This window comes from Amphibalanus amphitrite, unplaced genomic scaffold (genome assembly GCF_019059575.1).
Source record: "Amphibalanus amphitrite isolate SeventyFive unplaced genomic scaffold, NRLGWU_Aamphi_draft 001420F_arrow, whole genome shotgun sequence".
NCBI classification, from domain to species: Eukaryota; Metazoa; Arthropoda; class Thecostraca; order Balanomorpha; family Balanidae; genus Amphibalanus; species Amphibalanus amphitrite.
In genome coordinates, this window is record NW_024882913.1 from 72,542 (window position 1) to 97,230 (window position 24,689).

At 47.7% G+C, this 24,689-nt stretch overlaps 2 protein-coding genes across 3 annotated transcripts; one reads left to right on the forward strand and one right to left on the reverse strand.

Moving 5' to 3' along the window:
• Window positions 1-997: 997 nt before the first annotated feature.
• LOC122372933 (heterogeneous nuclear ribonucleoprotein A1-like) lies at window positions 998-2,642 on the reverse strand. The gene is made up of 3 exons (XM_043350615.1): window positions 2,522-2,642; window positions 1,689-1,893; window positions 998-1,371 (listed from the first exon to the last, which is right to left on the reverse strand). Exons 2-3 carry the CDS (start codon window positions 1,881-1,883, stop codon window positions 1,246-1,248), a joined length of 321 nt encoding a protein of 106 aa, XP_043206550.1. The 5' UTR covers window positions 1,884-1,893; window positions 2,522-2,642; the 3' UTR covers window positions 998-1,245.
• Window positions 2,643-14,655: 12,013 nt separating this feature from the next.
• LOC122372937 lies at window positions 14,656-24,199 on the forward strand. 2 transcript variants are annotated; one of them, XM_043350619.1, is made up of 3 exons: window positions 14,656-14,715; window positions 23,376-23,546; window positions 23,910-24,199. In XM_043350619.1, exons 1-3 carry the CDS (start codon window positions 14,671-14,673, stop codon window positions 24,033-24,035), a joined length of 342 nt encoding a protein of 113 aa, XP_043206554.1. In that variant the 5' UTR covers window positions 14,656-14,670; the 3' UTR covers window positions 24,036-24,199. The 2 variants fall into 2 exon arrangements, with proteins under 2 accessions (XP_043206554.1, XP_043206555.1); XM_043350620.1 differs by lacking the exon at window positions 14,656-14,715 and adding an exon at window positions 22,397-22,535.
• The last annotated feature ends 490 nt before the right edge of the window (window positions 24,200-24,689 follow it).

A 24,689-nucleotide genomic window follows, 5' to 3' on the forward strand; every position in this document is an offset into this window, starting at 1 on the left:
AGAGTTCGAACCGGGCACCTCCCACCGGACATTTTACGACACGAGCGTTCATCCACTGAGCTACCGAGAATGATCCCTAACAGCACAAAACAAAATGACATTCGCCCGTTGACCGCCAATGACAGTTGTGTGACATTTGATCGCATTTGACCGCGGAGGGTGGTCACTGGTCTCGGTAGCTCAGTGAATGAACGCTGGCGTCGTAGGGTGACCGGTTGGTGAAGCCCGGTTCGGACCGTCCTGGGTGCGCGACTTATTTGCCCCTTGTTGGAATGGTTTGCTATTGGTGGATGCGACCACATATTAGAGGAACAGTAAGATTTGCTTTAAGTTGGGGCGTTAGCTGCCGCGCTATCCAAAAACCCCAGTTCCCACGTCTCTGGACGATTGCTGTGCGAAACAATAGACACAAAGCAGCTCAATCAAGGCCTTCGCTTATTTGTTATAAATAATGTAGCTCCGCACCTCGATGCACGTGTGACATTAGTTCTGTCGGCTGTCACAATGCCACGCTTAAGTGCGTCGTAATACGCATAGCAAGTGTGATGATAGGCGCTGTCTTGGGCTAGGGTATTTTAACAAATGCTTTAGCGCCATTGTTAGGTGGAACAATTGGCACCTGGAGACGCGAAACTTAACCACACTCGCCCAGCCACGCGATGGTCCGTGCTCCCACCCCACCTCACTCCCCAGCCCTCGCCAGCCGCCGCGCCGCGCCGACCCGAGCCATGCCTCCGGGCTCGGCCCTCACCGCTGCGCTGACGTCACAGGCGGCCCACATCGCCTTCCAGCCACCGACCCAGACCGGTGTCATACAGTGTGGGTAGGCTGTGCCGCTTGACAAGTAAGTGAAGCGGCACAGTCTACCGGTACCAGGCGGCTGCTGCCAATGCTGAGCCATAGGAGCACGGTGGATGAGTACTCGAACATCAACCTGCCCACGAGTGTACCTACATTCAACTCTTCTGGTTTAGGTTAACGCCAAAATGCCTTTCCATAATGTTTCTAATGTATTTTTGCATATTGCATACAATATACATGCATGTGTCACATCACATTTATCCGTGCTAAAGACAAAGTATAAAATGACTGACGGTTGACCTTCCGCTTGTTTGACTTTACTGTGCTACATATTGCAATGTTCATTATGAACTAAAGTTGCTGAGACGATGCACGTGTTCTCATGCAGCGCCGATCATGCCATACGATGACTTGACTTGACTTGGCATGACATGACATGGCTTGTTAGCCTCCGAACTGGTTGCTGGTGGCCTGGTTGTTGGCGAACTGGCGGTTTCCGAACAGCCCTGTGCTCTGGCCCACGTTGCTGTTGGCACGGTTGAAGGAAGCGCCACCACCAAAAGCAGAACCCTGAAACAAAGGCAAACGTTACGAATCTGCATCACACAATACACCTCAGTTCTATTGACTATTTTCTTTCATTGGCGTGCGTAAGTGTGCTTTAGGAACATTTAACAGCGTATGCTAAGTCGATGAAATTCCGTCTGAATGATACCTATAGCAGTTTTCATTAGCGTGAAGGGGAAAGCAAAGGAGCGCTACCACGTCACACAGAAGGCACGCTTGTTATGCTTTTTATGTGAGCCGAGATAATGCGGTTCAACGAAGATACTAATGAGCAAAAACCACGAGCGCAATCGAATTGCTGTCAAAATCCTTCAACTCACCCCAGCATTCGCAAAGCTGTTCTGGATCTGGCTGGTACCGAAGAGGCCAGAGGTCTGTCCCTGAGTGGAGCCCGCGTTGCCGAACCCGTTGGCTCCTCCGACCGGACGCCGCCGCTGGAACCGGCGGTTACCGAAGCGCTGAGCGCTAGCGGTGGCTACCAGAGCCAGACAGAGGAGAACCACGGCGACCTTCATGACTGCGGACCTGGGAAACCACAGAGGAGCTTAGTGGTGAATACAAAAATAAAACTTACCACCTTCTATATCTATCCGCTTTGTAGTGGCTTACATTGAATATTCTTCTGACCCTAAGGCCTAAAGTGTTTGGTGGCTGGAAAAGGTGGGTAAAATATTATTTCGACGCCAAGTGTATCCATAATATTGTAGATAAATACGGGTAATAAGAAGAAAGGGAAATTGGTAAAACGGATAGCTACTTCCATACAATGCATCAGCCAGAGGCTTGAGCCAAGTTTTCTCGATGAACAGAAACAACAAATAAAACAAAATGAAAATCAAACAGATGGTAGCTCAAAAGCATCAGCTATGTCGAATGATCAGAATATATACGATCAAGAAATGCAGCCCCCCCCCTTCCCCAAACACTCAACTATGCAAATAACCAAAATTCATTCATGGTAAGGGCACAAGCAAATTCCATGGCTGAAAGCTGGGGATTATCACCGTTTACAATGCCGTATCTCTCCCCACCGCATCTAAAAATAGCTCACAGTACATCCCTTTGCTGTGAGTCATACATTCCCAGACGGCTGTCGGCCTTTGTTACCCTCACCCTCACTGGAACACCTGTACTATTACACATTCACAATTACCTGTGACTGGAAGCTCCTTGCTGATGTCGAATGACTGTGCTAATGATGCCCGTCTCACTCGCGGCTGGTATTATATATCAGCGTCTGTGGTAGTCCGAGGGAACCGGTTTAGTATTTCCCTGTACCCCATGCCCGGGAACGGTCACATATGCGTGGGCTGCAGGCGTCGTATTTCCCAGCCACCCCGAGGGCACTCGGTGCAAATCAGTTTCGCAGAGTCGGCTAAGGGTAATGATTTTGATTATTTTCACATGGAAATACCGATAGAATGCGGTTCGCAGCTTTGACAAACACTGAGCGCGGTAAGCTTGTGGGGTGAACGGGTAGATGACAACATTTCTGGCTAGGGATTGTCAGTCATAAATTGTAAGCGATATGTTACTCGTCTCAAATTCCCGAGATTTCCTTCAACTGCCATAAACAACGAACCCACTGGTAAGCAGCCTATTGGTACTGCAATGGTTTACATTGAACATACTCGTAGACATAAAAACAGCCACATGCTTAACCCTCGCCCGTATTGGTGTTTTTCCAGCCGCGAACGTATAAAAGGGGTGGGAGGGGTCCGTTGGACCCTTGCCGTTTCGCCCCTGATTGAGCTAGAGCTTCGCGGAAAAAAAGAGCGTGTTGCCAGTGACGAGAGGAAGCCGATTGTACCCAATTTTAAGGTCCTAGGTCATTGGTTGACCTTCCAGATTAGGTCAATGACCCAAAACTCGGGAAAATCGGGACCTGTTAGAACGTCGTGAAGTGGGACTGTTATGGCTTTTTTCGGGGTGCTGATCACGAATATCATGTTAGTTTTGATCACAGATGATGTCTTCATGCATTTAGGCCGGGTCAGGTCAGGTCAGGTTAGGTCAACCAGTAGGGGTCCTGCCAGGTATTCGTAGTAGGTGTCAACCGCCTCTGACAGCTTCGTAACATGCTACAAAGGCACCAAAACAACTTCGTACTACTACTTCTAACTTCTAACTACTTCGACAAACCTATTAAATATTACATTATCTTTCTAGTTGAGGTTTATTTGCCATTGGGTCTACAGTGCAGGGATATTTCTATCTCGCGCTTCTCTGAGATGCAAAGATAAGAATTTGTTATATCAGCATCCCTCTGAGATGCAAAGATAAGGTATCGAGGGTGCGAAAAATCAAGAGTTCATGTGATTATGGGTCAATAACCGAACGACATTTCGGTTGTTTATGGATGAAACTTATGAAATAAAAACAAACTACTCTGAATCTATTTTTACATAGATGAATACATTTAAATATAATATTTTATCAATTAAGAATAAATCTCAACATAGAAAAATATAGGACTCCTCATGGCTCATTCGTGGAAGTTCGGATATCTTTTCCTCGCGTGTTACAGAAAACCTCGCTCCTTCGTCGCTCGGTTTTTCAGTAACGCGATAAGATGCCTGAAAAACCTCGCTCCTTCGTCGCTCGGTTTTTCAGTAACCCGCTTGGAAAAGATATCCTTATCTTCCACTCGGAGCCATGAAGAATCCTCTATATCCCGGTCGTTTGGGACGCGTTAGATTCTCGCTGTTTGGTCCTTAATTCAGCCTGACTTTCGGGAAAAAGGACTGTTCTAAACCGCAGCGATTTGGTCAATTTCAAAGTCAAGTCCACCGGTGGGCGGTGAACACAATTGTGACTCAAGGGTCACCCAATTCTCAAAAGTCAGGCCAAAAACCCAACGGTTAGAATTCAGCCTTAAGTGGGTCTTAGCCTCAGGTTAACCCTCGCCCGTAAACGGCGATCTGCCACCTTCGCCCATGCAGGGGGGGGGGGGGGTTGGTGCGACCCCCCCTTGGCGTTTGAAAACGGAGCGTCGTAGAGCTTAGCGGAAAAGACCAACGGATTGCTCTCGCCGAGATCTCGCGATTGGTGGTATATTTTTTGGTCCTAGGTCAACATTTGACCTACTTTTGACCGGTCAAAGGTCAAATTTTCGGAAAAATAGACTTTTTTCAACTTTCCGCGGCGATTGCGGCAACACGGTGGGAGATATCGACTTGAAACCTTCACTATCGTGTTCCTTGATCAATTCTCTATCGTTTGGTATGTATTTCGTTTCCTTAGCTCTAAAAATGGCGCGTTGGGAGCGCCGGAAGTCGGCATGGTCACAGTCGGCGGCAGAAATTCTAAAAATCAAAATTTAAATTTTTGAAATCTGATTGTATTTTTGGATTTGGGAGGTCCATTTGCTCCCTATAGAAGCTAATATTGCTGCATATTCCCATTGAGGTGACAAGAATTAGCAAAATAGTGGTTCGGGCGCTTTTCAAAAATAGTACCGGACGCTGTTCCTCTTGTGACGTCATAGCTCTGTGACCTGACCTGACCCGGTCAAGTTTCTTATACCATATGATAGCCAATACTTGCCCCAACATGCATGGGAAGTTTCATCACGATCCATCAACCGATGTCCGTACCACCGGCAGGAAACCTCGGGCGTTGGCACTCAGTTTGTGAAAATCCGGCCGGAGGCTGTTCCCTTTGTGACGTCATAACTCCGTGACCTGACATGACCCGGTCAATTTTTTTTTTATCAAAAGATGCGCAAGGTTTGCCCCATAAGGTACCCAAAATTTGGCGGCGCTGCGCGCCGCCGTTTTTGCACTATTTCCGAAAAACCTCAGGGGGGGGGGGGTTGCACCAACCCCCCCTACATGGGCGAGGGTTAAGATCAAGCCAATGCCGGTCAGATCACGGGAGGCTAACCTTTGGTCACGTCATGATACATATCATTCGATCTGGCAGCTGTTTCTGAGCATTTGGCAGGATTCCTTTAACCCTCGCCGGCCGAGGGGGGGACGGGTGCCGCCCCCCCATAGGGGTTTTTTTCGCGATAGCTCCGAACACGCTGGCGATAGAGAGCTGAAACTTGGCATACCTGACCTTTGATCCAAGCCGCATCTTTTGACACCAACCGCATTTTTGGGTCAGGTCAGGTCACTGACCTATGACGTCATAAGTGAACCTCTGCACGGTCTTCAGATGTCGCAACTTCGCGACGCCCTCACTGCCAGAGGAGATGTCACAGGGAAATGAAACTTGCAGGATCTAGTATCCATTATGAGTCGCACAACTTGTATATCTCGGATTTTTCCCTAAAGGTCATATGAGGTCAGGTCATTTTCGTGACCTCACCATTATAAGTCAATGGGGAAAAATGAAAACTGCTATTCTGGCGCCGGGAACGATCTCCAACTATCTCAAGCACACAGAATCGTGATTTGATGCACTCCTTGCAAGGTTAGATGCGTCACTTTTGCAATGTTGACCTTGCGTGACGTCATTTATGACGTCATCAAGGTCATATTAGTTTTTCGTCAATAACTCTTGATCAAATTGAGCTAGCGAGTCGAGAAAGCCACCAATGGACTCAGGAAGACCTGCCGAATCGAATGATATGCGACATGACCTCTTTCGACCAACTTCGTGACCTGGGGGTGCTGACCTGACCTTGACCTGAGGTCAACACCCCAAGTTGACCTGACCCGAACAAAAAGTATATCATTCGACGCGCCTGAGCGAGACGAACACGATGCTGCCAATATCGGCGCTCTGCGGCCGTTTTTTGCGAAGTTATTCACCAAAACCTGAACCGTACCTTGGGGCACTTGACCTGACCTCAGAGGTCACCGGTTGACCTAGGACCTTAAAATCGGGTACCAATCTCTGCGTCTCGTAACGGCGCACACGCTCGTTTTTTCCGCGACGCGCTAGCTCCACCAGGGGCGAAACGGCGAGGGGGGGGTCGTACCCGCCCCCCCCCCCTCGGCCGGCGCGTATGTAGAAAACCAATAGGTCCGGCGAGGGTTAATTTGATATTGATTACCGGCAGAAACCTGTTTCATTCATAATCGTACCTACACAAAGGCTTAACTACATAGAATGAAGCTTATATAATATACTTCCTAGTTTGAGAATGAGTGATTGATCCGTGCCTAGCACACGCGATAACAGCATGCGTTGCATTCAGGTCTTCGTCCAGTGCGACAGCTGCAAGAAAACGCCACCGTGTCTATTCCGCAGGGAATTCCGTGCACAGTTTAGCACGCAGTGCTTAGCTGTATCTAATCCGACGAAACGCTTGTCATATATCGATACTCGTCGTCCGTGCTCACAGATACAGTTTTCCTCAAGTAGCACGACAAATTACGCATTGTGCGACAGCCACAACAGCTGAGGCATCACGCTGACGATCTTGGGTGGAAATCCCAGGCCTCAACAGTCAGTTGACGTATCGTACATAAATGTCTACACAATGTTATTAGTTTGTTCTCTGCTGAGTTGCGTGCGATTATGACACATTCGTCATGAGGGTGGAAATACAGAAATAAACTACGCCGTACTAATTGATGATATCATCCGCATACCAATATCTTATGCATGCAAAAAGGAAGCAAAGAAACGAGCAACAACAATTTGATGTTAGGTTTATTTTATGGAAAGGATATCGTTTTGATACCTTTTTTTGTTGTTCAATCCAGATTTTAGTTATTACTGATTTGATAAGTAGGTACACGTATCTGTTTGGGGAACTTTTAGATGGTTTAATTACTGTTAAGTATCGTTGTTGTTGCTCCGATGAAATTGACCCTCAAAGATTTGCACGAATAATTTCGGTAAGCCAGTGGAACCCGCGCCCTGATGGGGGGGCCATTTTGGCTCCCCCCTGTGGTTTTTCTTAAATAGCGAGAAAACGGCGGCGCGCAGCGCCGCCAAATTTTGGGTACCTTACCGGGCATCAATTTGACACCTTCACACAGAATTGCAAGTCACAGGTCACCTCAGGTCAGGAGTTATTGAGGTCAAACTGAGGTCATGTTTGAGTAAAAATGAGCAAACAAACATGACATCTTGAAACGCTCACCAATTCTACAGTTAACAAGCAATTTAAAGTTCTTTATGTTGTTGTGTAGAGAAAAGACGGTGCTACAAAACTGCTATCTCGGATTTTCGAAATTTTGGGATTTTGACCCCCAAAAATCAAACAAATTGATTTTTTTAGAAAAACTCAAAAAATTTCCAATTTTTTTCGAATTTCAAAAAAACGGTATATATGTGATAGTCCCTGCGCTCTTCGATATACATACCAAATTTTAGATCGATACCTCCTTTTTTGGCAAAGTTATAGTGAAAAAACTGTTAAAAATTGATGACGTCAAATTTTTGAACTCAATGTTTAGCAGTTCTAGACCTCGTAGCGCAAAACGGAGACCACCATTGAACTCCCTGTGACGAGCTGCATCGAATCGATACTCATTTTATGCAAAAATATCAACTTTGAAATTTGACCTAATTTGCCCTGACCTTGACCTGACCTTGACCTGACCTTGACCAAAACGTGACCTTAGCTGGCCCTAAAGTCTGTCTGATCCACATAATCGCATTTGTCATGTAAAATGGACCATAAAACATGTATCACACGACACCTTCATATTGTGACCCCCCAGTGACCTGACCTCTGTGACCTGACCTGGTATCAGTGACCTCAAATAGCAAAATATGTGTTTGAAGAACATTTCCCCATCGATGATTTTCAATGAAATGCATTTTACTCGATTTTACAACGCATTTCTTGAAATGCCTGTAAACGGTGAAAATTCGACCTTTGACCTGACCTGTGACGTCATCGGTTTGACCGAGGTCAATGAAATTGGGTCACAAGGTAGTTCCCCGTTGGGGCTATCCAACACCGTTTACCGCTTGTCGCTATGTTGCGTGGTTCTCGAGATCTGCGGGGGGGGGGCAAAATGCCCCCCCCCCCCATCAGACCGCGTTGCTCGGCAGACCCCATCTGGGCGCGGGTTAACAAAAGCTGTCATGTTTTTATTTAAAGAAGCACCATCTAGGAAGCAGGACAACGATTCTGACCCCAATAGTCTGTAACCTGTGACCTCTTTCTGGTTGTCAGATGTCATCGTGTCACTCAAAAATGGTGGTTCAGTATAACTATGGGTCCATTGAATGTACGTTTTAAAACTTCTCTTCATTGGAAGCATGCTGAGGTGCAAGATTATGCCAGGTAAGCTCGCATCTTGATGAGATATACCCGACTTCTCTGAAGGTCAAAATTTGCTACAGCACTTCCTTTGTTAAATACGAATATTTTGTGTTTTGTAACCTATTCTCAACCCGCGCCGGACTGGGGATGAGTCGAACACCACTGCTGTTTTTTTAGATATCTAAAAAAAAAAAAACGGCAGCACCTGTATGCAATGGCAGGGATGAGTTCTTTCTTGGGTGTAGATGGGGGACAGTCATCTATTGAATTCAGCAGAGACTACTTTTGCCTTCTCTTATGTAGCATTAACAATCACTCCAGCCTCCTTTTGCTTTTTTTCATTTCGGTCTCTTAGCTGGGAGCGCCGCGACTTTTTCTCTTTATTGTATCTTGTGTTACGGTATGTGCGGTTCTGTGAGTCGCTGGGTTGAGGGCGGGGGCACTCCTGGTCACCTTCTACTGGGTGGCGGTGTAGTTCTTAAAAAAATAGTAGTTCGCGTTTGGGGCAAAGGCACTAAGCTCCAGGCAGTGTCTTCCTATGACAACCGAAATTCCACCGAAATTCCATATAAAGACCTTCCGCGTAGCACAGCTAAAATACGCGCTGCGGTCGATGCCCGTACTCGGAACAGTTTCCCGACTACCTCTCAGTACGACTGCATGGGGAAATACGGAACCGTTTCAGCTTACGCATTGTGCATGACGGCAGTCTAATAGACGCGAGCCGAAAACCGGTTTTGCATTGTCACTAGTGGGAGTAGTGAGGCTTCATGTATATAACGCAAGCTGGCACTCGGTCAGGCATCATTCAGGAAGTAACATCAGCAGAGTTCAGGAGCCTCCCAACCAAGGTAAATGAACTAAAAGGTAAAACATCTCATCCAGGTTTAGCCTAAATGATTGAAAATCCAACGGTGGAAAAAGAGTGACTACCACAGCTCGTGAAATCTAAGTTTGTCTTGTTTGGGCTGAACAGAGTATCAAGCGTTTTTTACAATAAAAATATATTGTAATTATAATAAGTTTTGGATACCAAAATGCACAGATTTAGGTGTAATACAAAAAGTAACTTTATAGGCACACTGGCACAGTCAACAATACGATGACTTTACAAATGAAATAAGAATTAATTTAACTTTTTCATTTGTATGTTCCCTCATTATAACTTTGTGTTTTCACTTTGTAACCGTACATTTAAATCCACCACTAAGTTCCTCTGTGGTTTCCCAGGTCCGCAGTCATGAAGGTCGCCGTGGTTCTCCTCTGTCTGGCTCTGGTAGCCACCGCCAGCGCTCAGAGCTTCGGAAACCGCCGGTTCCTGCGGCGGCGTCCGGTCGGAGGAGCCACCGGGTTCGGCAACGCGGGCTCCACTCAGGGACAGACCTCTGGCCTCTTCGGTACCAGCCAGATCCAGAACAGCTTTGCGAATGCTGGGGTAAGCTGAGTGTTTGTCAATTTTACAGTAAAGTTTTGTTGTATCCTGGTCAAACCCTTTCAATGCTATTTGTTTCTTGCAGAGATTACTTGTTTCTAGCATGAGTAAACATGCTTTGTGATAATGTTTTTAGTCACTGCCTAACTATTTATTTAATCGTTTGTTTTGTACGACATCAGAACGTACAAGTATCAATGTCAATGAGCTGATATTACCGCGTTCTTCCTATGTTTCCACTCAGGGCTCGGCGTTTGGAGGTGGCGTTTCTTTGAACAGCGCTGGCAGCAACGTGGGACAGAGCACAGGGCTCTTTGGAAGCAATCAGTTCGCCAACAACCGGGCCACCAGCAACCAGTTCGGACGCTAACTGGGCCATTTCTTTGGCTACTTTATTCATTTCCGAATGTCATGTGTCACTTCAGATCGGGTGCCAGTGAGCGGAGTGTGTTTTGTCTTCTTGTTGTCCCTATATTGTCATCCTTGCCTGAAATCTAGGCTGTAATGCGTAATAAAATGTGAACACGCTCAAAATATGTTTTCGGATGACATTTGAAAAGTGTATGTGATTTGAACATTTTCAACCGTACACTAAGCTCAGTGATGCATTTCTAGCAAAGACGTAAAATTGTTAGCCAAGAGCATGGAGGGAATAGTGATTCGTCGCCACTCCCACACTGAAAACAATTTAACCCAAGGCCGGCGAATAAACCGGTGTTTCACGGGTACCCCTATCCGCAACCATTTTTAACCACCCTCCCAGGAGTAGTGCTAGATCCCATTGCGGTGTAGTCGTACGTGCTCTGAGCGGATTTAACCGCTCTCAGCGAACATGTCCGCTTAGAGCAGGGACGACTACACCGCAATGGGATCTAGCACTACTCCTGGGAGGGTGGTTAAAAATGGTTGCGGATAGGGGTACCCGCGAAACACCGGTTTACTCGCCGGCCTTGGGTTAAATTGTTTTCAGTGCACTGTAAGTGCTAGATTCAGTTCAGTACTATTGGAAGTGTCACGTGGCGTTTAATTAACCCGCGCCCGGCTGGGGGTCCTGGATTTCCACGCCCTGCTGGGGGGGGGGGGTGTTTGAACACCCCCCCCCCCCTGTAACTCGGCTCCTGGGCCACGTAGCGATACGCGGAAGGTGGCGTTCGAAAGAGCGTAAAAAATAATGAGGAAATCACTTTAGTCAATTTTTTGGTGAGGTCAAAGGTTAGGTCACCAGACTCCAGAGGTCATTGAAGGCAAAATTTCGCCGATTTCCAGGTCGAATGTCGAAAATTTCCAAGAAGCCAACGCATAACTCGAGAACCAATAGAGCTACAGCGCCGCGGAAAAGCGCATTCGATAGCCCTATTAAAGCCCTTTCTGAATAATTCCTCAGATTTAACTTAACGTCAACGGTTTTGCCTGCAGGGGGCAAAAACTGCAAAAATAGCCGATTTTTTTCGGAAACAGTTTTTCTGCAATAGCTTTTGACCCAAGCCTTGTACGAGCTTACTTTTACCGGCATTGTGTTCCTCTCGTCAAGATGCATCGAATGAACTATAAGTTGACCTTTAAAGGTCAACTTGAAAATTTGACCTCAGGTCAAGGTCATGACCTGACCGGAAAGGGTCATGTTGCAAATCAGTCGATCCGTATCGTTGAGCTGAACACATCTAAGGCGTTTTCATTGCTCTAGCATGCCTCTATCAAAAGTTATTTGCGAAAAAACTGTTAGACACCATTCGTGACCTAAGATGACCTCAGGGCATAAACAAGGGTCACAGACACCATTTTCATGTTCAGTGTGTCTAAACCACTTGTAATTCAGTGTTTGGGAGTGTTTATAATGTCTTTCGTCCAAAAGAAGCGCATTTCAATTTTCTCCCATTGACTTATAATGGGGAGGTCGCAAAATTGACCTGACCTTAGGTCATCGATATCAAAATTCTGAGATAAACATTTTGTACATGCTAATGCTCGTAGCAATCGCTGAAAGTTTCAAAGCGATCGGTCACTCGGTGTAGCTATGACAGACATTGAAAGTTTTTATGAGGTGAGGTCACTTCAAGTGACCTGGTGACCTGACCTTGAATGACCTTGGTCTGAGATTTTTACAACTTGTGTAGAATTGATGTATGATAAGGTGTACCAAAAACGGCGGCGCGCAGCGCCGCCGTTTTTGAGATATTTGCGAAAAACCACAAGGGGGGTGTCCAAACACCCCCAGCAGGGCGCGGGTTAACTAGGAAACTTCAAACTTGTTGCTACCTATCTCAATAGTCCTACACCAAGCTGTTATTTTTTGACAGTAACTAGTTGCAACATCGACAGCTTCCCCTCTGTGCACATCTGTGTTGTGCAAGCTACCCGCAAATCATCCAGCCGCTTGGAGAAACGTGTATCGATTCTGAAAAATATCCACTGGCAACTGGAGACCTGTTTCAGCACCCCTTTGGAAATCCCGGACGAAGTCATGAAATATCAATATGATCTCTGCTGAACATGGTTTCGTCTGAGAAAATACCGTCAAAACAAAAACAGAACATGTCGGGCAGTCTGTAACAGGAAATTCTTGATCGATCGACCCCTGATGTGCCAGCACGGAATACAATAAAAAATATAAAGCGATTCTTGCAAAAGTGATCCGGCGTTGAGCAGCAACCATGCCGGTGGCAGGTGCGGTCACGAGAGTCTGTTCTATTTTGGGCATGTAAGTCGGCGTTGCGGTTGTGGCTGGCCTCGATAGACGAAAACAAAGTTGCTGATGGTCTGTTTACATCTTTGTGGACTTACAGGCGTAAATTGTGGGACTTGGAGGGAGAAACCCGGGTACGCCTCTAGTATAAGCATGCAAGTGTCACAGCCCAAGCATTTAGTGGTCAATTGCCGTTGCTTAATATGCATGGCGTTGTAGGTGTACCTACGTGAAAGGGAGCGGTTAACCCGCGCCCCGCTGGTGGTCCTGGCCGGGTTTCCACGCCCTGCTGGAGGGGGTGTGTGTGTTTGAACACCCCCTTCTAACTCGGCTCCTGGGCCACGTAGCGGTACGCGGAAGGCGGTGTTCGAAAGAGCGCCAAAAATAATGACGAAATCACTTTGTCACTTTTTTGGTCAGGTCAAAGGTCAGGTCACCAGAGGTCATTGAAGGCAACAGATCGCCGATTTTCAGTTCAAATGTCGACAATTTTCAAGAAGCCATCGCATAACTCGGGAACCAATAGAGCTACAGCGCTGCGGAAAAGCGCATTTGATAGCCCAAATAACGCCCTTTCTGATTGATTATCTCATATTTGACCTACCGTCAACAGTTTTGCCTGCAGGGGGCAAAAACTGCAAAAATAGCCGATTTTTTGGAAAATTGTTTTTTATGCAATAACTTTTGACTCAAGCCTTGCCGAGCTTACCTTTGCCGGCATCGTGTTCCTCTCGTCAAAACGCATCGAATATACTATAATTTTGCCTTGAAAGGTCTACTGGAAAATTTGACTTTAGGTCAAGGTCATGACCTGACCGGAAAGGGTCATTTTGCATATCAGTCGATCCGTATTCCGTATCGTCGAGTTGAATACAGTAAAGGCGTTTTCATCGCTCTAGCATGCCTCTATCAAAAAGTATTCGCGAAAAACTGTTAGATACCATTCGTGACCTGAGATGACCTCAGGGACACAAGCAGGGGTCACGGATACCATTGTCATGTTTTTATTGTTAAGTGGTCTTAGTTACTTGTTATTCAGTGTTTGGGAGTGTTTGTAATGGTTTTCGTCCAAAACAGGCGCCTTTCAATTTTCTCCCATTGACTTATAATGGGAGGTCGCAAAATTGACCTGACCTTATGTCATCGATATCAAAATTCCACTGCTGGATCAAAGGCGCGGTGTTGGAGTCGCTGCCAGTTTTATGCGTGCCGCCTATAGCGAAAGTCTGAGTATTTGTATTTCAGCTGTATTATGTGAGTATTTGAGGTTTCAGCTGTCGGGTTGTCTGGGGAACGTCGATGCAGCCTGACAGGTTAGCGGTTTATCGAAGTGCTAGTTTGTTCTGTTCTATGTTTTCATTAGATTTTTTTTTGGTCTCGATTTGTTTTTTATCTTTGTATTCCGTTCTGCTTTTTTGTCCTCCTTCCTCAAGTACTCAAGTATTTCTTTGCTGTGATTTAGGGTCACTTGACCCGGTGACCTGTCACGGTGGCGTCCAGGTCAGCAGAGGGTCAGCCGGCGGCGATCGCTGTTCGCGGCTGGACTGCGGCAGCGGTGGTGCCCTGCAGCCGCGATGTCTCTGTTTCTAACCCCGCGTTCGATGTCTTTCGGACGACGAAGATTCCACGCCGTCCGGCCAATCACGTTCCATAACCGCAGCCGAGCCCCCGCTGACCTTGAGCGGGATTGGCCGGACGACGTAGAATCTTCGCCATCCGAGAGACATCGAACGCGGGGTAAGGTTTTGTGATGGTTGCTGGTCCAGCCGTGCGGCTTTTGGAGGGCTGTAAGCTGTACCGTCTAGGTAAATAAGCTTGCGACTACAATATCTATTGGGTAGTTACATCGGCATCCCAACTATTTGTCAGACGCTTTTGGATTGGTGATTATTTGGCCATACGTTTGAATTTATTTTGTGTTTTCAGACTCGATCTGTTCCGCTCCGCTCAAATATAAAACCAACGCATTGAGGAGCGAGCTAGCTTATCTAATAGTTATCTACCTAGCGCATGATTCTAGAGGCTCCTAGCAGACCGTCGCGTCGGTGGCTACAGGTGAGCATTCTTGGACATTTTCCCCTCACACAGAATCCGGCATTGAAAAAATTGTGTCGTTTTCTTGTATAAAATAGAATTTAGTAATTTCAGTTACCTACAAAGTTTGCTTAAAACTGCATTTTGACAGCGCGCAAGGATTTAAATTCGAGGTATTTTCCTTGTTAAGTCAGTACCATAGTTTTAGTTTACCCTTCCCCGCATCGCCCAGCCACCTTTACGATCCACCACCTGTTGACCGTAGATGTAATGAGAAGCAACATGTTGGAGAAAAATGACCGAATGTATTACACAAAAACAAAATGCCGAACAACAGAAATCATCACTGACATACGAGGAGTCACTTGTCAAACTGAGGCCAAAACTTTTTTGATTAGTCCAGTTTTTCGAAGAGCATTTTTCCCGCTCTAGCCAGTGAACTGATCGCTCCTGGCCGTGTTATCTGCAGACTGGCTATCTCCGAAGAAGCCCTGGGTTTGCGAGACGTCACTCTTAGCCTCGTTAATGGAGTCTGCGTTACCCTGGGCGCTTCCCTGAAAAACAAACACATTCTGTTAGCATGATGTCAGGCAGGGTACTATCCAATCCGCACAAGGTGCAAAAATGACAAAGACGCGTTACAGGTCGGAACAAGTTACTTGCGCTGCAAGTTGCGTGCGTTATAAGACGATTTTCTTGCACCCAATGAAAAACCAAATCGGCTTACATACGGAGCCAGCTTCAAAGGTATTTGTCCATGCATCATAATATTTTCCTCTTTCTAGGTTCAGCCAGTTAGATCCTTTCATTTCGCGCATGTCTTTTATAATATTTTTTTTAGAAAAAAAAAGTTAAAAGCAATACCTCCATCAACCAACAGTGCTTAATGATATGAACTTGTGCTCTATATCAGTCTGACACCTGTCAGCCTCAATTTTGAATAAATTACCATCACACTTACCCCGGCAAAGGCCGAGCTCTTCTGCAGTTGCAGTCCGGGCGCCTGGGCCTGTGCGGAGTCGGCTCCGGCTGCTCCATCGGCGGCGCCTCCTCCGCAGCAGCCGCGGGTGGGGCTGGCAGCCACCGCCGCCACCAGACACAGCACCAGGATGGCCAGCTTCATGGTTATTGTCTGTGGGTGGAGGAGAGAGAGAGAGAGAGAGAGAGAGAGAGAGAGAGAGAGAGAGAGAGAGAGAGAGAGAGAGAGAGAGAGAGAGAGAGAGAGAGAGAGAAAGAGAGAGAGAGAGAGAGAGAGAGAGAGAGAGAGAGAGAGAGAGAGAGAGAGAGAGAGAGAGAGAGAGAGACGCTGATGAATTTCCTGCTTGATGTGGCTAATCTGAAGCTTCATATATTCGAAATAAAACAATATTCAGCATTATGTCTTGGAAAAAAACAGACAATGGAGCGAAGGTGTGCGTTATAAATTCGAAGATAGATGAGTAGACCAGAAAAATTTACCGCAGAATTGCCCAATGCCCATACCGTTTTGAAAACAGTAAACCTTCTATCAAATGCAATGCAAATGGATTGAAATATGCAATGAATTGGTGCCTTTCGGCTTTCCTTTTCGCTAAGCTCTTATTTTTTCAAATTTGAGTTACAATCGTTGTATTTTGTCGTCTATGAAGGGAACGACCCATAAATGACACTAGCTGAGTCCTACTTTATGGACAAGTCCTCCCAGTCTTACCTGTGGTTCTGCACTTGCAGCGTCCAAACAACAGTGATGACTTCCACATTATCGTTCCCCTTATATACTGGTGATCGCCCACCAGAACAACAAACAACAACCTATGAGAACCGGTCCTGGAATTTTCAGAACCCACCACATACCACAACGACTTTGTCAGGGTACATGGGGCCACTGGAGTTTCCGTGAACAGCAATCCCTTAGAAACAGGGCGACCATGACATTTATGTGGACTGCCATTTTCGCGATTTATATCACACTTATTTTTGCATGCTGTTTGGACTTCTTTGGTGGCTTGAACATGCCTATAGAAAGTGAAAAAATGACAATTTGTTTTTAAATTGGAAATTCTACATTTACCTAGGTATATCAATGCATACATTTTATAAGATATCATAAGGATAACCGAAAGTAAAATTAAAAAGAAAGAACCGGCGACGCACGAGCTAATTACGGCAGATCTGCTTCAAAAGATTATTCACTATTCAGTCGTGTGTGAGAGACAAAATTTGAGGGAATATGTTAAATTTGCTAGAAAAAGAGTCGCTAATGGCAACAACAACATTACAATTATTGTTGAGCGGTGAAGAATCTAGAGCAATCCATACTGGGCGATAATCAATTTTGTATTGGTTTGCAGCAAGGGCGGCGCCACCGTGGGGGCAGTGGGGGCAGACTGCCCCCACTGGCAGGAGGCCGTGGGGGCAAGACTATGTTTTTGCCCCCACAAAATTTGGCTGATGTTGAAATGGGAACAGAAGACCGGTGCAATATTCATGATAGGCGGTTATAATAGTACGCCTGTTTTTGACGATTCCCGTATCAAGTGCATCAGCAGAACGTTCGTTCTCAGACCGTCTGTCGCATATCTCCTACTCCCACTCATTTTCCTACTCATTTTCATTCACCAGAAGGCTGCCCTCGAGCTTGACCCCGAGGAGGTTGAGAGGCAGCTTGTCAAAGTCGGCCAGAGAAGAGTTCACCCTCTTTTGGGAACCCTTAGACTGAGACCGAGCTCAGGGAGGTATGACAAAATGTGATAGGTAGGTATGTATATCCGCGTTATCTGGAAATGTATATGGATCGCCCTAATAGAGCTTATTCTGGTATCAATCGTGTGTGAGAGTGTAACGCAGATGCGTTACATTTTTTTCATCTTTCATGCTGAACTGCAAGCTGTGCCACAAGCTGAAACACGGCCATCTGCGAGCGCCGCACAGACACGGTCAGCCGGCTAAATCGGCTGTGATACCCTCTCTCCGTCCCAGCTGGCGTCCACACAGACGGCGCAGTCGGCTCTGACAAACAGGGGTCCTCTATAGATGACCACCCCGCTTCATGAGAACCCGGATTTGAATTCGACAAATAGCATACCGAAACGCGCCATTCGGCCCGTCTCGAACCATTTATCAGTTTAACCTTTGGAAAACAAGACAATGTCCCACGCTCGGCACCCCGCCAGAAGAGAAGAACAAGGAGAGGGGAGTGCAGACCGGCCTGGTTTGAACCAAAACAAGAAAGGGGAGCGGGAACCGACCCGGTTTGTACGAAAACAGGATGAAATGGAACTCGGTCGCCAACGACAAAATCTAGGACATCTGGCCGGACCTGACTTCAAAACAAGGGGAGCAGAGGGCCAGGCCCGCCACCTGGCGCCTCAGGCGCCGTGAGCGCCGGCGGCGAATTCCACCCGGTCGCTGCGTGAAAGGGTGCGACTGCCATGGCCGGAGGGGAACCGAACTTGGTCAGCAAATCACGAACTTTCGAGGGCGGAGCCGAGTGCAGCTTCTGAGAATGGAGGACGGAGATTGGACAAGGTGATGCTGCCCGGCCCTCTGAAGTATGACGTCATCAGAAGTATAAGTTGATGAAACGGAACTGGAAAGCTCTCTCGGACGACGCATTCCGCGCTCTCTGGCGCTCTCTCGGACGACGGATCCCACGCCGCTCTTCGCTCTCGGCTCACATCTGACACCGTGGACAGCCCACGAGAGACCAGCGGCTGGCATCACGGCGCCGGCGGCGGCTCCGGCCGCCTGGCCGGGCGCTGGACGGTCACGACCATCATGTCAGCGACTCCATTTCAAGTAAGGTCACGCGGTGAACACGGGTGCGCACCTAGTCCCTAAATCCTTCAAGTACCCCCCCCCCCCTTTCGTTACTGCTATGTGAGCCACATTATATTCCCCTTTTTGGTGTCGTCTGCAATATTTTAGGCCATTCAGCTTAGGTAGTTAAATTTATTCTTGGGACTTTCAGTCTAGGTAGCTTAATTTCACAATTCGATTTCGATCAATTATGTAACTGTGCGCGTAGTGCGACACGCGTGCCGACGTGGGCCCTCTTCAGTCGTCTGGCGCCCCGTTGTGATTTAAGCGGACGGAGGGGATTATGCACCGTGGGGAGTCGGGAAAGGGACGGGCGACTGTGTACCGCACCGCGCGGCTTGTGGGGCTCGGTTGATGGGCGGCCTGGGCCCAGAATGTTTCCTTTTAAATTTGACTTGTAAGGGAATTTAAGGTGTTGCGTCGGAGTATGTAAATAAATGGGGACTTGTAAATATTGAAATACGAGTGTGAGTAGTGCTGAAAGGCAGGGATCGGAGGATGTAGCATAAAAGGCCATATGCTAACCCACAGTCAGGAAAGAGGTCGTTTCCAAGGTGTCTGGCCAGAGTAATTTACAACGATCAATTCTCTTTATCTGTTGATTTTACACAGTGCACAAAGCGATTATACACAACACATGCAGGACCTCCCTAGCCTAACCGATACTGGAGCTTCTCCGGTTGACTCCTAAGTGCCCTTGCCAGTGGATTTCCTGGCACTCCATCCTCCCCAAATCATCCCACGGTCCAACAATAGCGATTACACACAACACCCACAGGACCTCCCTGGCCAAACCGATACTGGAGCTTCTCCGGTTGACTCCTAAGTGCCCTTGCCAGTGGATTTCCTGGCACTCCATCCTCCCCAAATCATCCCACGGTCCGACAATAGCGATTACACACAACACCCACAGGACCTCCCTGGCCAAACCGATACTGGAGCTTCTCCGGTTGACTCCTAAGTGCCCTTGCCAGTGGATTTCCTGGCACTCCATCCTCCCCAAATTATCCCACGGTCCAAACAATAGCGATTACACAAAATACACACAGGACCTCCCTAGCCTAACCGATACTGGAGCTTCTCCGGTTGACTCCTAAGTGCCCTTGCCAGTGGATTTCCTGGCACTCCATCCTCCCCAAATTATCCCACGGTCCAACAATAGCGATTATACACAACACACACAGGACCTCCCTAGCCTAGCCGATACTGGAGCTTCTCCGGTTGACTCCTAAGTGCCCTTGCCAGTGGATTTCCTGGCACTCAATCCTCCCCAAATTATCCCACGGTCCAAACAATAGCGATTACACACAATACACACAGGACCTCCCTAGCCTAACCGATACTGGAGCTTCTCCGGTTGACTCCTAAGTGCCCTTGCCAGTGGATTTCCTGGCACTCCATCCTCCCCAAATTATTCCACGGTCCAAATGATAGCGATTATACACAACACATACAGGACCTCCCTAGCCCAACCGATACTGGAGCTTCTCCGGTTGACTCCCAAGAGCCCTTGCCAGCGGATTTCCTGGCACTCCACTAATCAATTTACCAACGCCCCGCATACAAGCAGCACACATAGACTTTGCCGCACACGAAATATATGTAACTGTACCCCACATGGACACTGCAAGGGACGAAACCGGGAGATAGATGATGCACGTCACGCCCCTGTGCGTGGAAAGTCCACCGACGCGGCTACGGGTTAGGAGGGAGATGAGAAGCGAGTGAATTGGAAGAAGACTGTACACGTAGAGGAATCGGATTTCCTGAATGAAGCTCAGCTCGGATAGACCCCACTTAAATAGTAGGCCTCGCTTGAGTAAGCCCTGGATACGTGCAATAAGTCGCGAAGTGAAGAGAAAGGATGAGAGCGAGTTGAGGATCGATTATTGAGGATGAGTGCATAGCCGACGAAGGCTAATCCGTTCGGTTGCCGGCGCGGGCCCCATAAAGCCGTGGCTATACGGAGACGATGCAGGCAGCCCGGAGGGACCTAGTGACCCCGCCCGGTTTTAAAAGATAGGTTAGGTCCGCTATCGGTCCATTGAGTGATCAGCGCAGGATGACATTCGATAAGCGACGTAGGTAGTTTCGGAGATGGTTAGGACCCCAGGCGTCCCAGCGAGGAGACGTATGCCGCCGGTTAAGTAATGTCCCGCGAAGAAACGTGTGATGCTGCAGGACGGGGGTGAACATTAAATACCAAAGCATGCGAGTCGGGTGATCGCGGTAAGTCGGTACTGGCCACCCCGCTGTCAGTCGATTTACTCCGGCCGTGCAGCGGTCATTTCGGATAGGTCTGTGACGACAGCTTAACTACCAGCAACGGATAGATAGGGCTTCGGGCACCTATAACGCTGGTAGTCGTGGATTTGTGTGAAGCCAACGGAGGCTAACCCGTTCGGTCGCCGGTGCTGTTCCAAAAGCCGTGGCTATACGGAGACGATGCAGGCAGCCCGGACGGACCTAGTTACCCAGCCCGGTTTCAAAGTTTAGATAAGCCCACCGCGGGCCGTGGTACGCTTAGTTTTCGTTTTCTTATAGGCAATTTGGCATAACTGGTAGTCATGGATTCGTGTAAAGCCGACGAACGACTAATCCCTTTCGGTCGCCGGGGGCTGGCCCGAAAACCGCGGCTATACGGAGACGACGCAGGCAGCCCGGACGGACCTTAGTTACCCAGCCCCGGTCTCAAATTTCAAATAAGTCCCCCGCGGAAACCGGACTACACAGTGTCCTGCGAGCCGTAGTCTCGGAACCGCTGGCCGAAGACATTTATGTTTTGTTTAGGTAGTTCGACATGGTGATGGGACGGACCGCAATAAGTCACGTAACGCGAAGGTCGAGTGCCGAAATCTGTGGTGGGTCGTATCTCTAATTGTGTAGCGTGAGCATTATGAAGCGTTTGTCTGATGTACGGAGCGTTGTGGTTATGAAGGGATAACGGTTAAATGAAATTTAAGGCCAATGACTCGATAACGACTTTGCGCGCGCCCTAGCACCACCGGGGGAAGTTAGGAAAAAGGGGAGGGACCGGAGATGGTCAACTCTGGTAAATTACGAGGTATAAGTGGACGAATGACAAGATTGTAAGGGGATGGATAAATGGACGAACGATTGATACATATATCTGGTGGGAGATGACCCTCAAGCTAGGAGGGGCGCTGTTGTTTGAGAGTGGGACTTTTTGTTAAATAGAGTTGATTTTCTATACCAATATGATCGAGGGTAATTGATTATCATTTATCATTATCTCCCATTCCCTAACCCTGGCCTATGTGTTTCCGATGATTGATCGCCCCGGAAAGATAGAGTCAGAGTCGGAACGGGTTCGCGAGGGGCTGGACACTGAGAAGGGCTTCTAGGAGCGCACCGACGGAGCTCTCTCTCCTCTCAATATCGAAAGACACTGCCCGGTTAGCCCCGCAACGCCGCGAAACCCCGCTACAAGAGAATCGCATATATTCGCACTACGGTAAAAAAGAGAACTAGGTACTGATTACTGATTACTGTCTACTCCTAAGCGTTCATGTGGTATCGCAAATATTCGCCAGGGGAGGCGAAAAACGCCCCCCCCCCCCCGTTCCGGGCCCGGGAGGGTTAATGCTTAAGCTCAATACGTATGCATGAAACCTGAAACCATGATAATTTCTAATTGGCAACATCTAGGGGCAAGGAGCTCATGGATTTTGCAGATCGGGTTATCAGACAACAGTCGGGTCACCTGAAGCTTGCCCCCACTGGCGAAAATTCGTGGCGCCGCCACTGGTTTGCAGTAATGATTACAAGGCGTACGTATAACGTAAGACTCATCCTTAAATCAACGGATGCACGTACTTCACACGAATAATAAATGACCTTTGTTGCTTCTATAACCTAGAAATGACGCTGCAGCTTTTGCACGCCAGTGTCATAAACAGCAGCTTCCCGATAAATAAAACCGGTCTTGCATTGTTGTTCTATTTCGGTCGACCAGTGGTATATAAGGCGAGAAAGCTCCACTACGCCTCAAGTTGTTCGAGTCCAAGACCATCGGAAACAAGGTAAGCTTATGTCACTGTGGCTGTTGTATGCCCGTATACATGCAAATTGTGCCTTTTTACTAATGTATGTATGTCTAAACCTAAGTTTCAGTGAATTTCTTAGTTTGTTTTGATGGGAGCAAGCTCTTCGTGCCTGAAAAGTCCACTGCAGAGCTATGAGATGGAAGGATAGGACGCAGACACTGAACTGTGCGGAGTGCGGACGGTAATGAGCCGATGGGACTGCCCGCCCTGCCGCTCAAAAGGTCACCCCCGCGGGGGGTCCGGGGCCCCGGAGAGGATTTAGTTCAAACGAGGACCTTCCCTCTCCACCGGTTGTCTGGTGGGGATGACCACCAGCCCGGTTACATGGCGGACATGGCGGACATGGCGGTTTGAGTGAAAATGCGGATGGGTTGGTCCTGACAGAAGCAGGGGAGAATGTTGCTGAAATTTCATTAATTTCATCTCTACCTTAACCCATTTTACATTTCTTATCAGGAACGTTTTCCCAGCGCCAACCAGTGTCTCAAAATTATATTCTGGCTTGGATGTCAAAGGAGAAGGTTCCTCACCGAAAAAAGGAATGAGAGAGGAATTGTCGGTCAGATGAAGCCCAAAAATAATGAGAAAAATATCAATAGCGTTAATTTATATAGAGGACCGTTGGGACGCAGTATGTAAGCAGCCATCCATGCATTGTTGGGGGGAGGGGGGAGGTAAATTGAGAGCGGAAAATTGCTCTAAAAATGAAAAGTGAGAGTGAAAATGATTTTCGCCTTAGCATCGATTCTCACCCAACTCAACAAACTTTGGGACACTGACGTCAACGCATTTGTCTCATGTGCCGTTCACCCACAGACAATAACCATGAAGCTGGCCATCCTGGTGCTGTGTCTGGTGGCGGCGGTGGCTGCCAGCCCCACCCGCGGCTGCTGCGGAGGAGGCGCCGCCGATGGAGCAGCCGGAGCCGACTCCGCACAGGCCCAGGCGCCCGGCCTGCAACTGCAGAAGAGCTCGGCCTTTGCCCAGGTAAGAATACAGGATGACGTGGAGTATTAGTGGTGTCTCAGTGCGTTTAGTCAACTTCTGGGGAGTGATTTTAACCGTGCATACATCAAACGTGAGCTGCTTCTTATGGAGACGTTTGAGGAAACGGGCTATTTAAAGCTATTTACTGTTTTCCAAACTTTCATCTCATTTTTTTATATCTCGCCAGTCGCCGCCTTCTATGTTTTTCTCTCTAACGGATAATCATACATTCCAGACAATGCATACCCTTATTTAGCATCTCATCTGCTCAGCTTGCTGAGCCCCAATACCTACATACCCGTTCTGTTTATAGCACTTGTCCTCTGTTGAAGCATGACCTCACCGCGACCCATTTGCCCCCAGGGCTCTGCGGAGGGTAACGCCGCCTCCATAAGCGACGCCTCCAGCAGCGCGTTCCAGAGCCAGGGACGAGGCGGATCCGTGCAGAGTGCCGTCAACAAGGCTGAAAGCAACCAGTTCACCGGATAAGATGCTGGACGAGCTTGACATGTTGTCACGGTTGTACTTTTACGTGATTGCACTTTGCAGAAGTTGGAAAGATACATGGGCGCTTGAAGTGCTCTGAAGAGCTTATGTGTATTGCTGCGCTGTTTGGATATTGCTTGCATCAATACAAAATGGAAAAGCTGGTATTCGGGCAGTTTTGGTTCGATGTTGATAAAGTTTAGCCGTGAAGGTGTTTTGATTTAGACCCGCCTACCATCTCCTCCTGTTGAGTAATCAGAACAATATCAACCACAACAACAAAAACAGCATTAGCTGCATACAATGGCTTATCTGGATCCATGTTAAGTTGTATTGTGCTAGCATTGTGCTTCTATCTAGCATCGCGTGTCTCTGTGTTGTGTTATGATTTCCCAGTGCCTTTTTCGCCTTCGCCGAACACAAGAACTCGAACACGAACAGGGCATGGAGCATGCACCCACGAGGCGAAATGCTTGCATCATATTGCAGACTTTGAGGTGGCACATTTGATTAACGATCATCCTATTCCGACTTAATCATGTTTATAGCATCAACCAACCACAAAGGCCACCCATAAACGGCAGCTCACGGGAGACTAACCACAACAGCCCTTGATGTTGCAACTCTCATCCCCTGTTAAAGTTAGTCCGGACTTTC

Coding starts and splice junctions, on each gene's coding strand:
- LOC122372933 (XM_043350615.1), bottom strand. CDS start 1,883: ATGAAGGTCGCCGTGGTTCTCCTCTGTCTGGCTCTGGTAGCCACCGCT. Junction 1,372..1,688: donor ACAGCTTTGCGAATGCTGGG/GTGAGTTGAAGG, acceptor CCTTTGTTTCAG/GGTTCTGCTTTTGGTGGTGG.
- LOC122372937 (XM_043350619.1), top strand. CDS start 14,671: ATGATTCTAGAGGCTCCTAGCAGACCGTCGCGTCGGTGGCTACAG. Junction 14,716..23,375: donor CGTCGCGTCGGTGGCTACAG/GTGAGCATTCTT, acceptor GTTCACCCACAG/ACAATAACCATGAAGCTGGC. Junction 23,547..23,909: donor AGAGCTCGGCCTTTGCCCAG/GTAAGAATACAG, acceptor ATTTGCCCCCAG/GGCTCTGCGGAGGGTAACGC.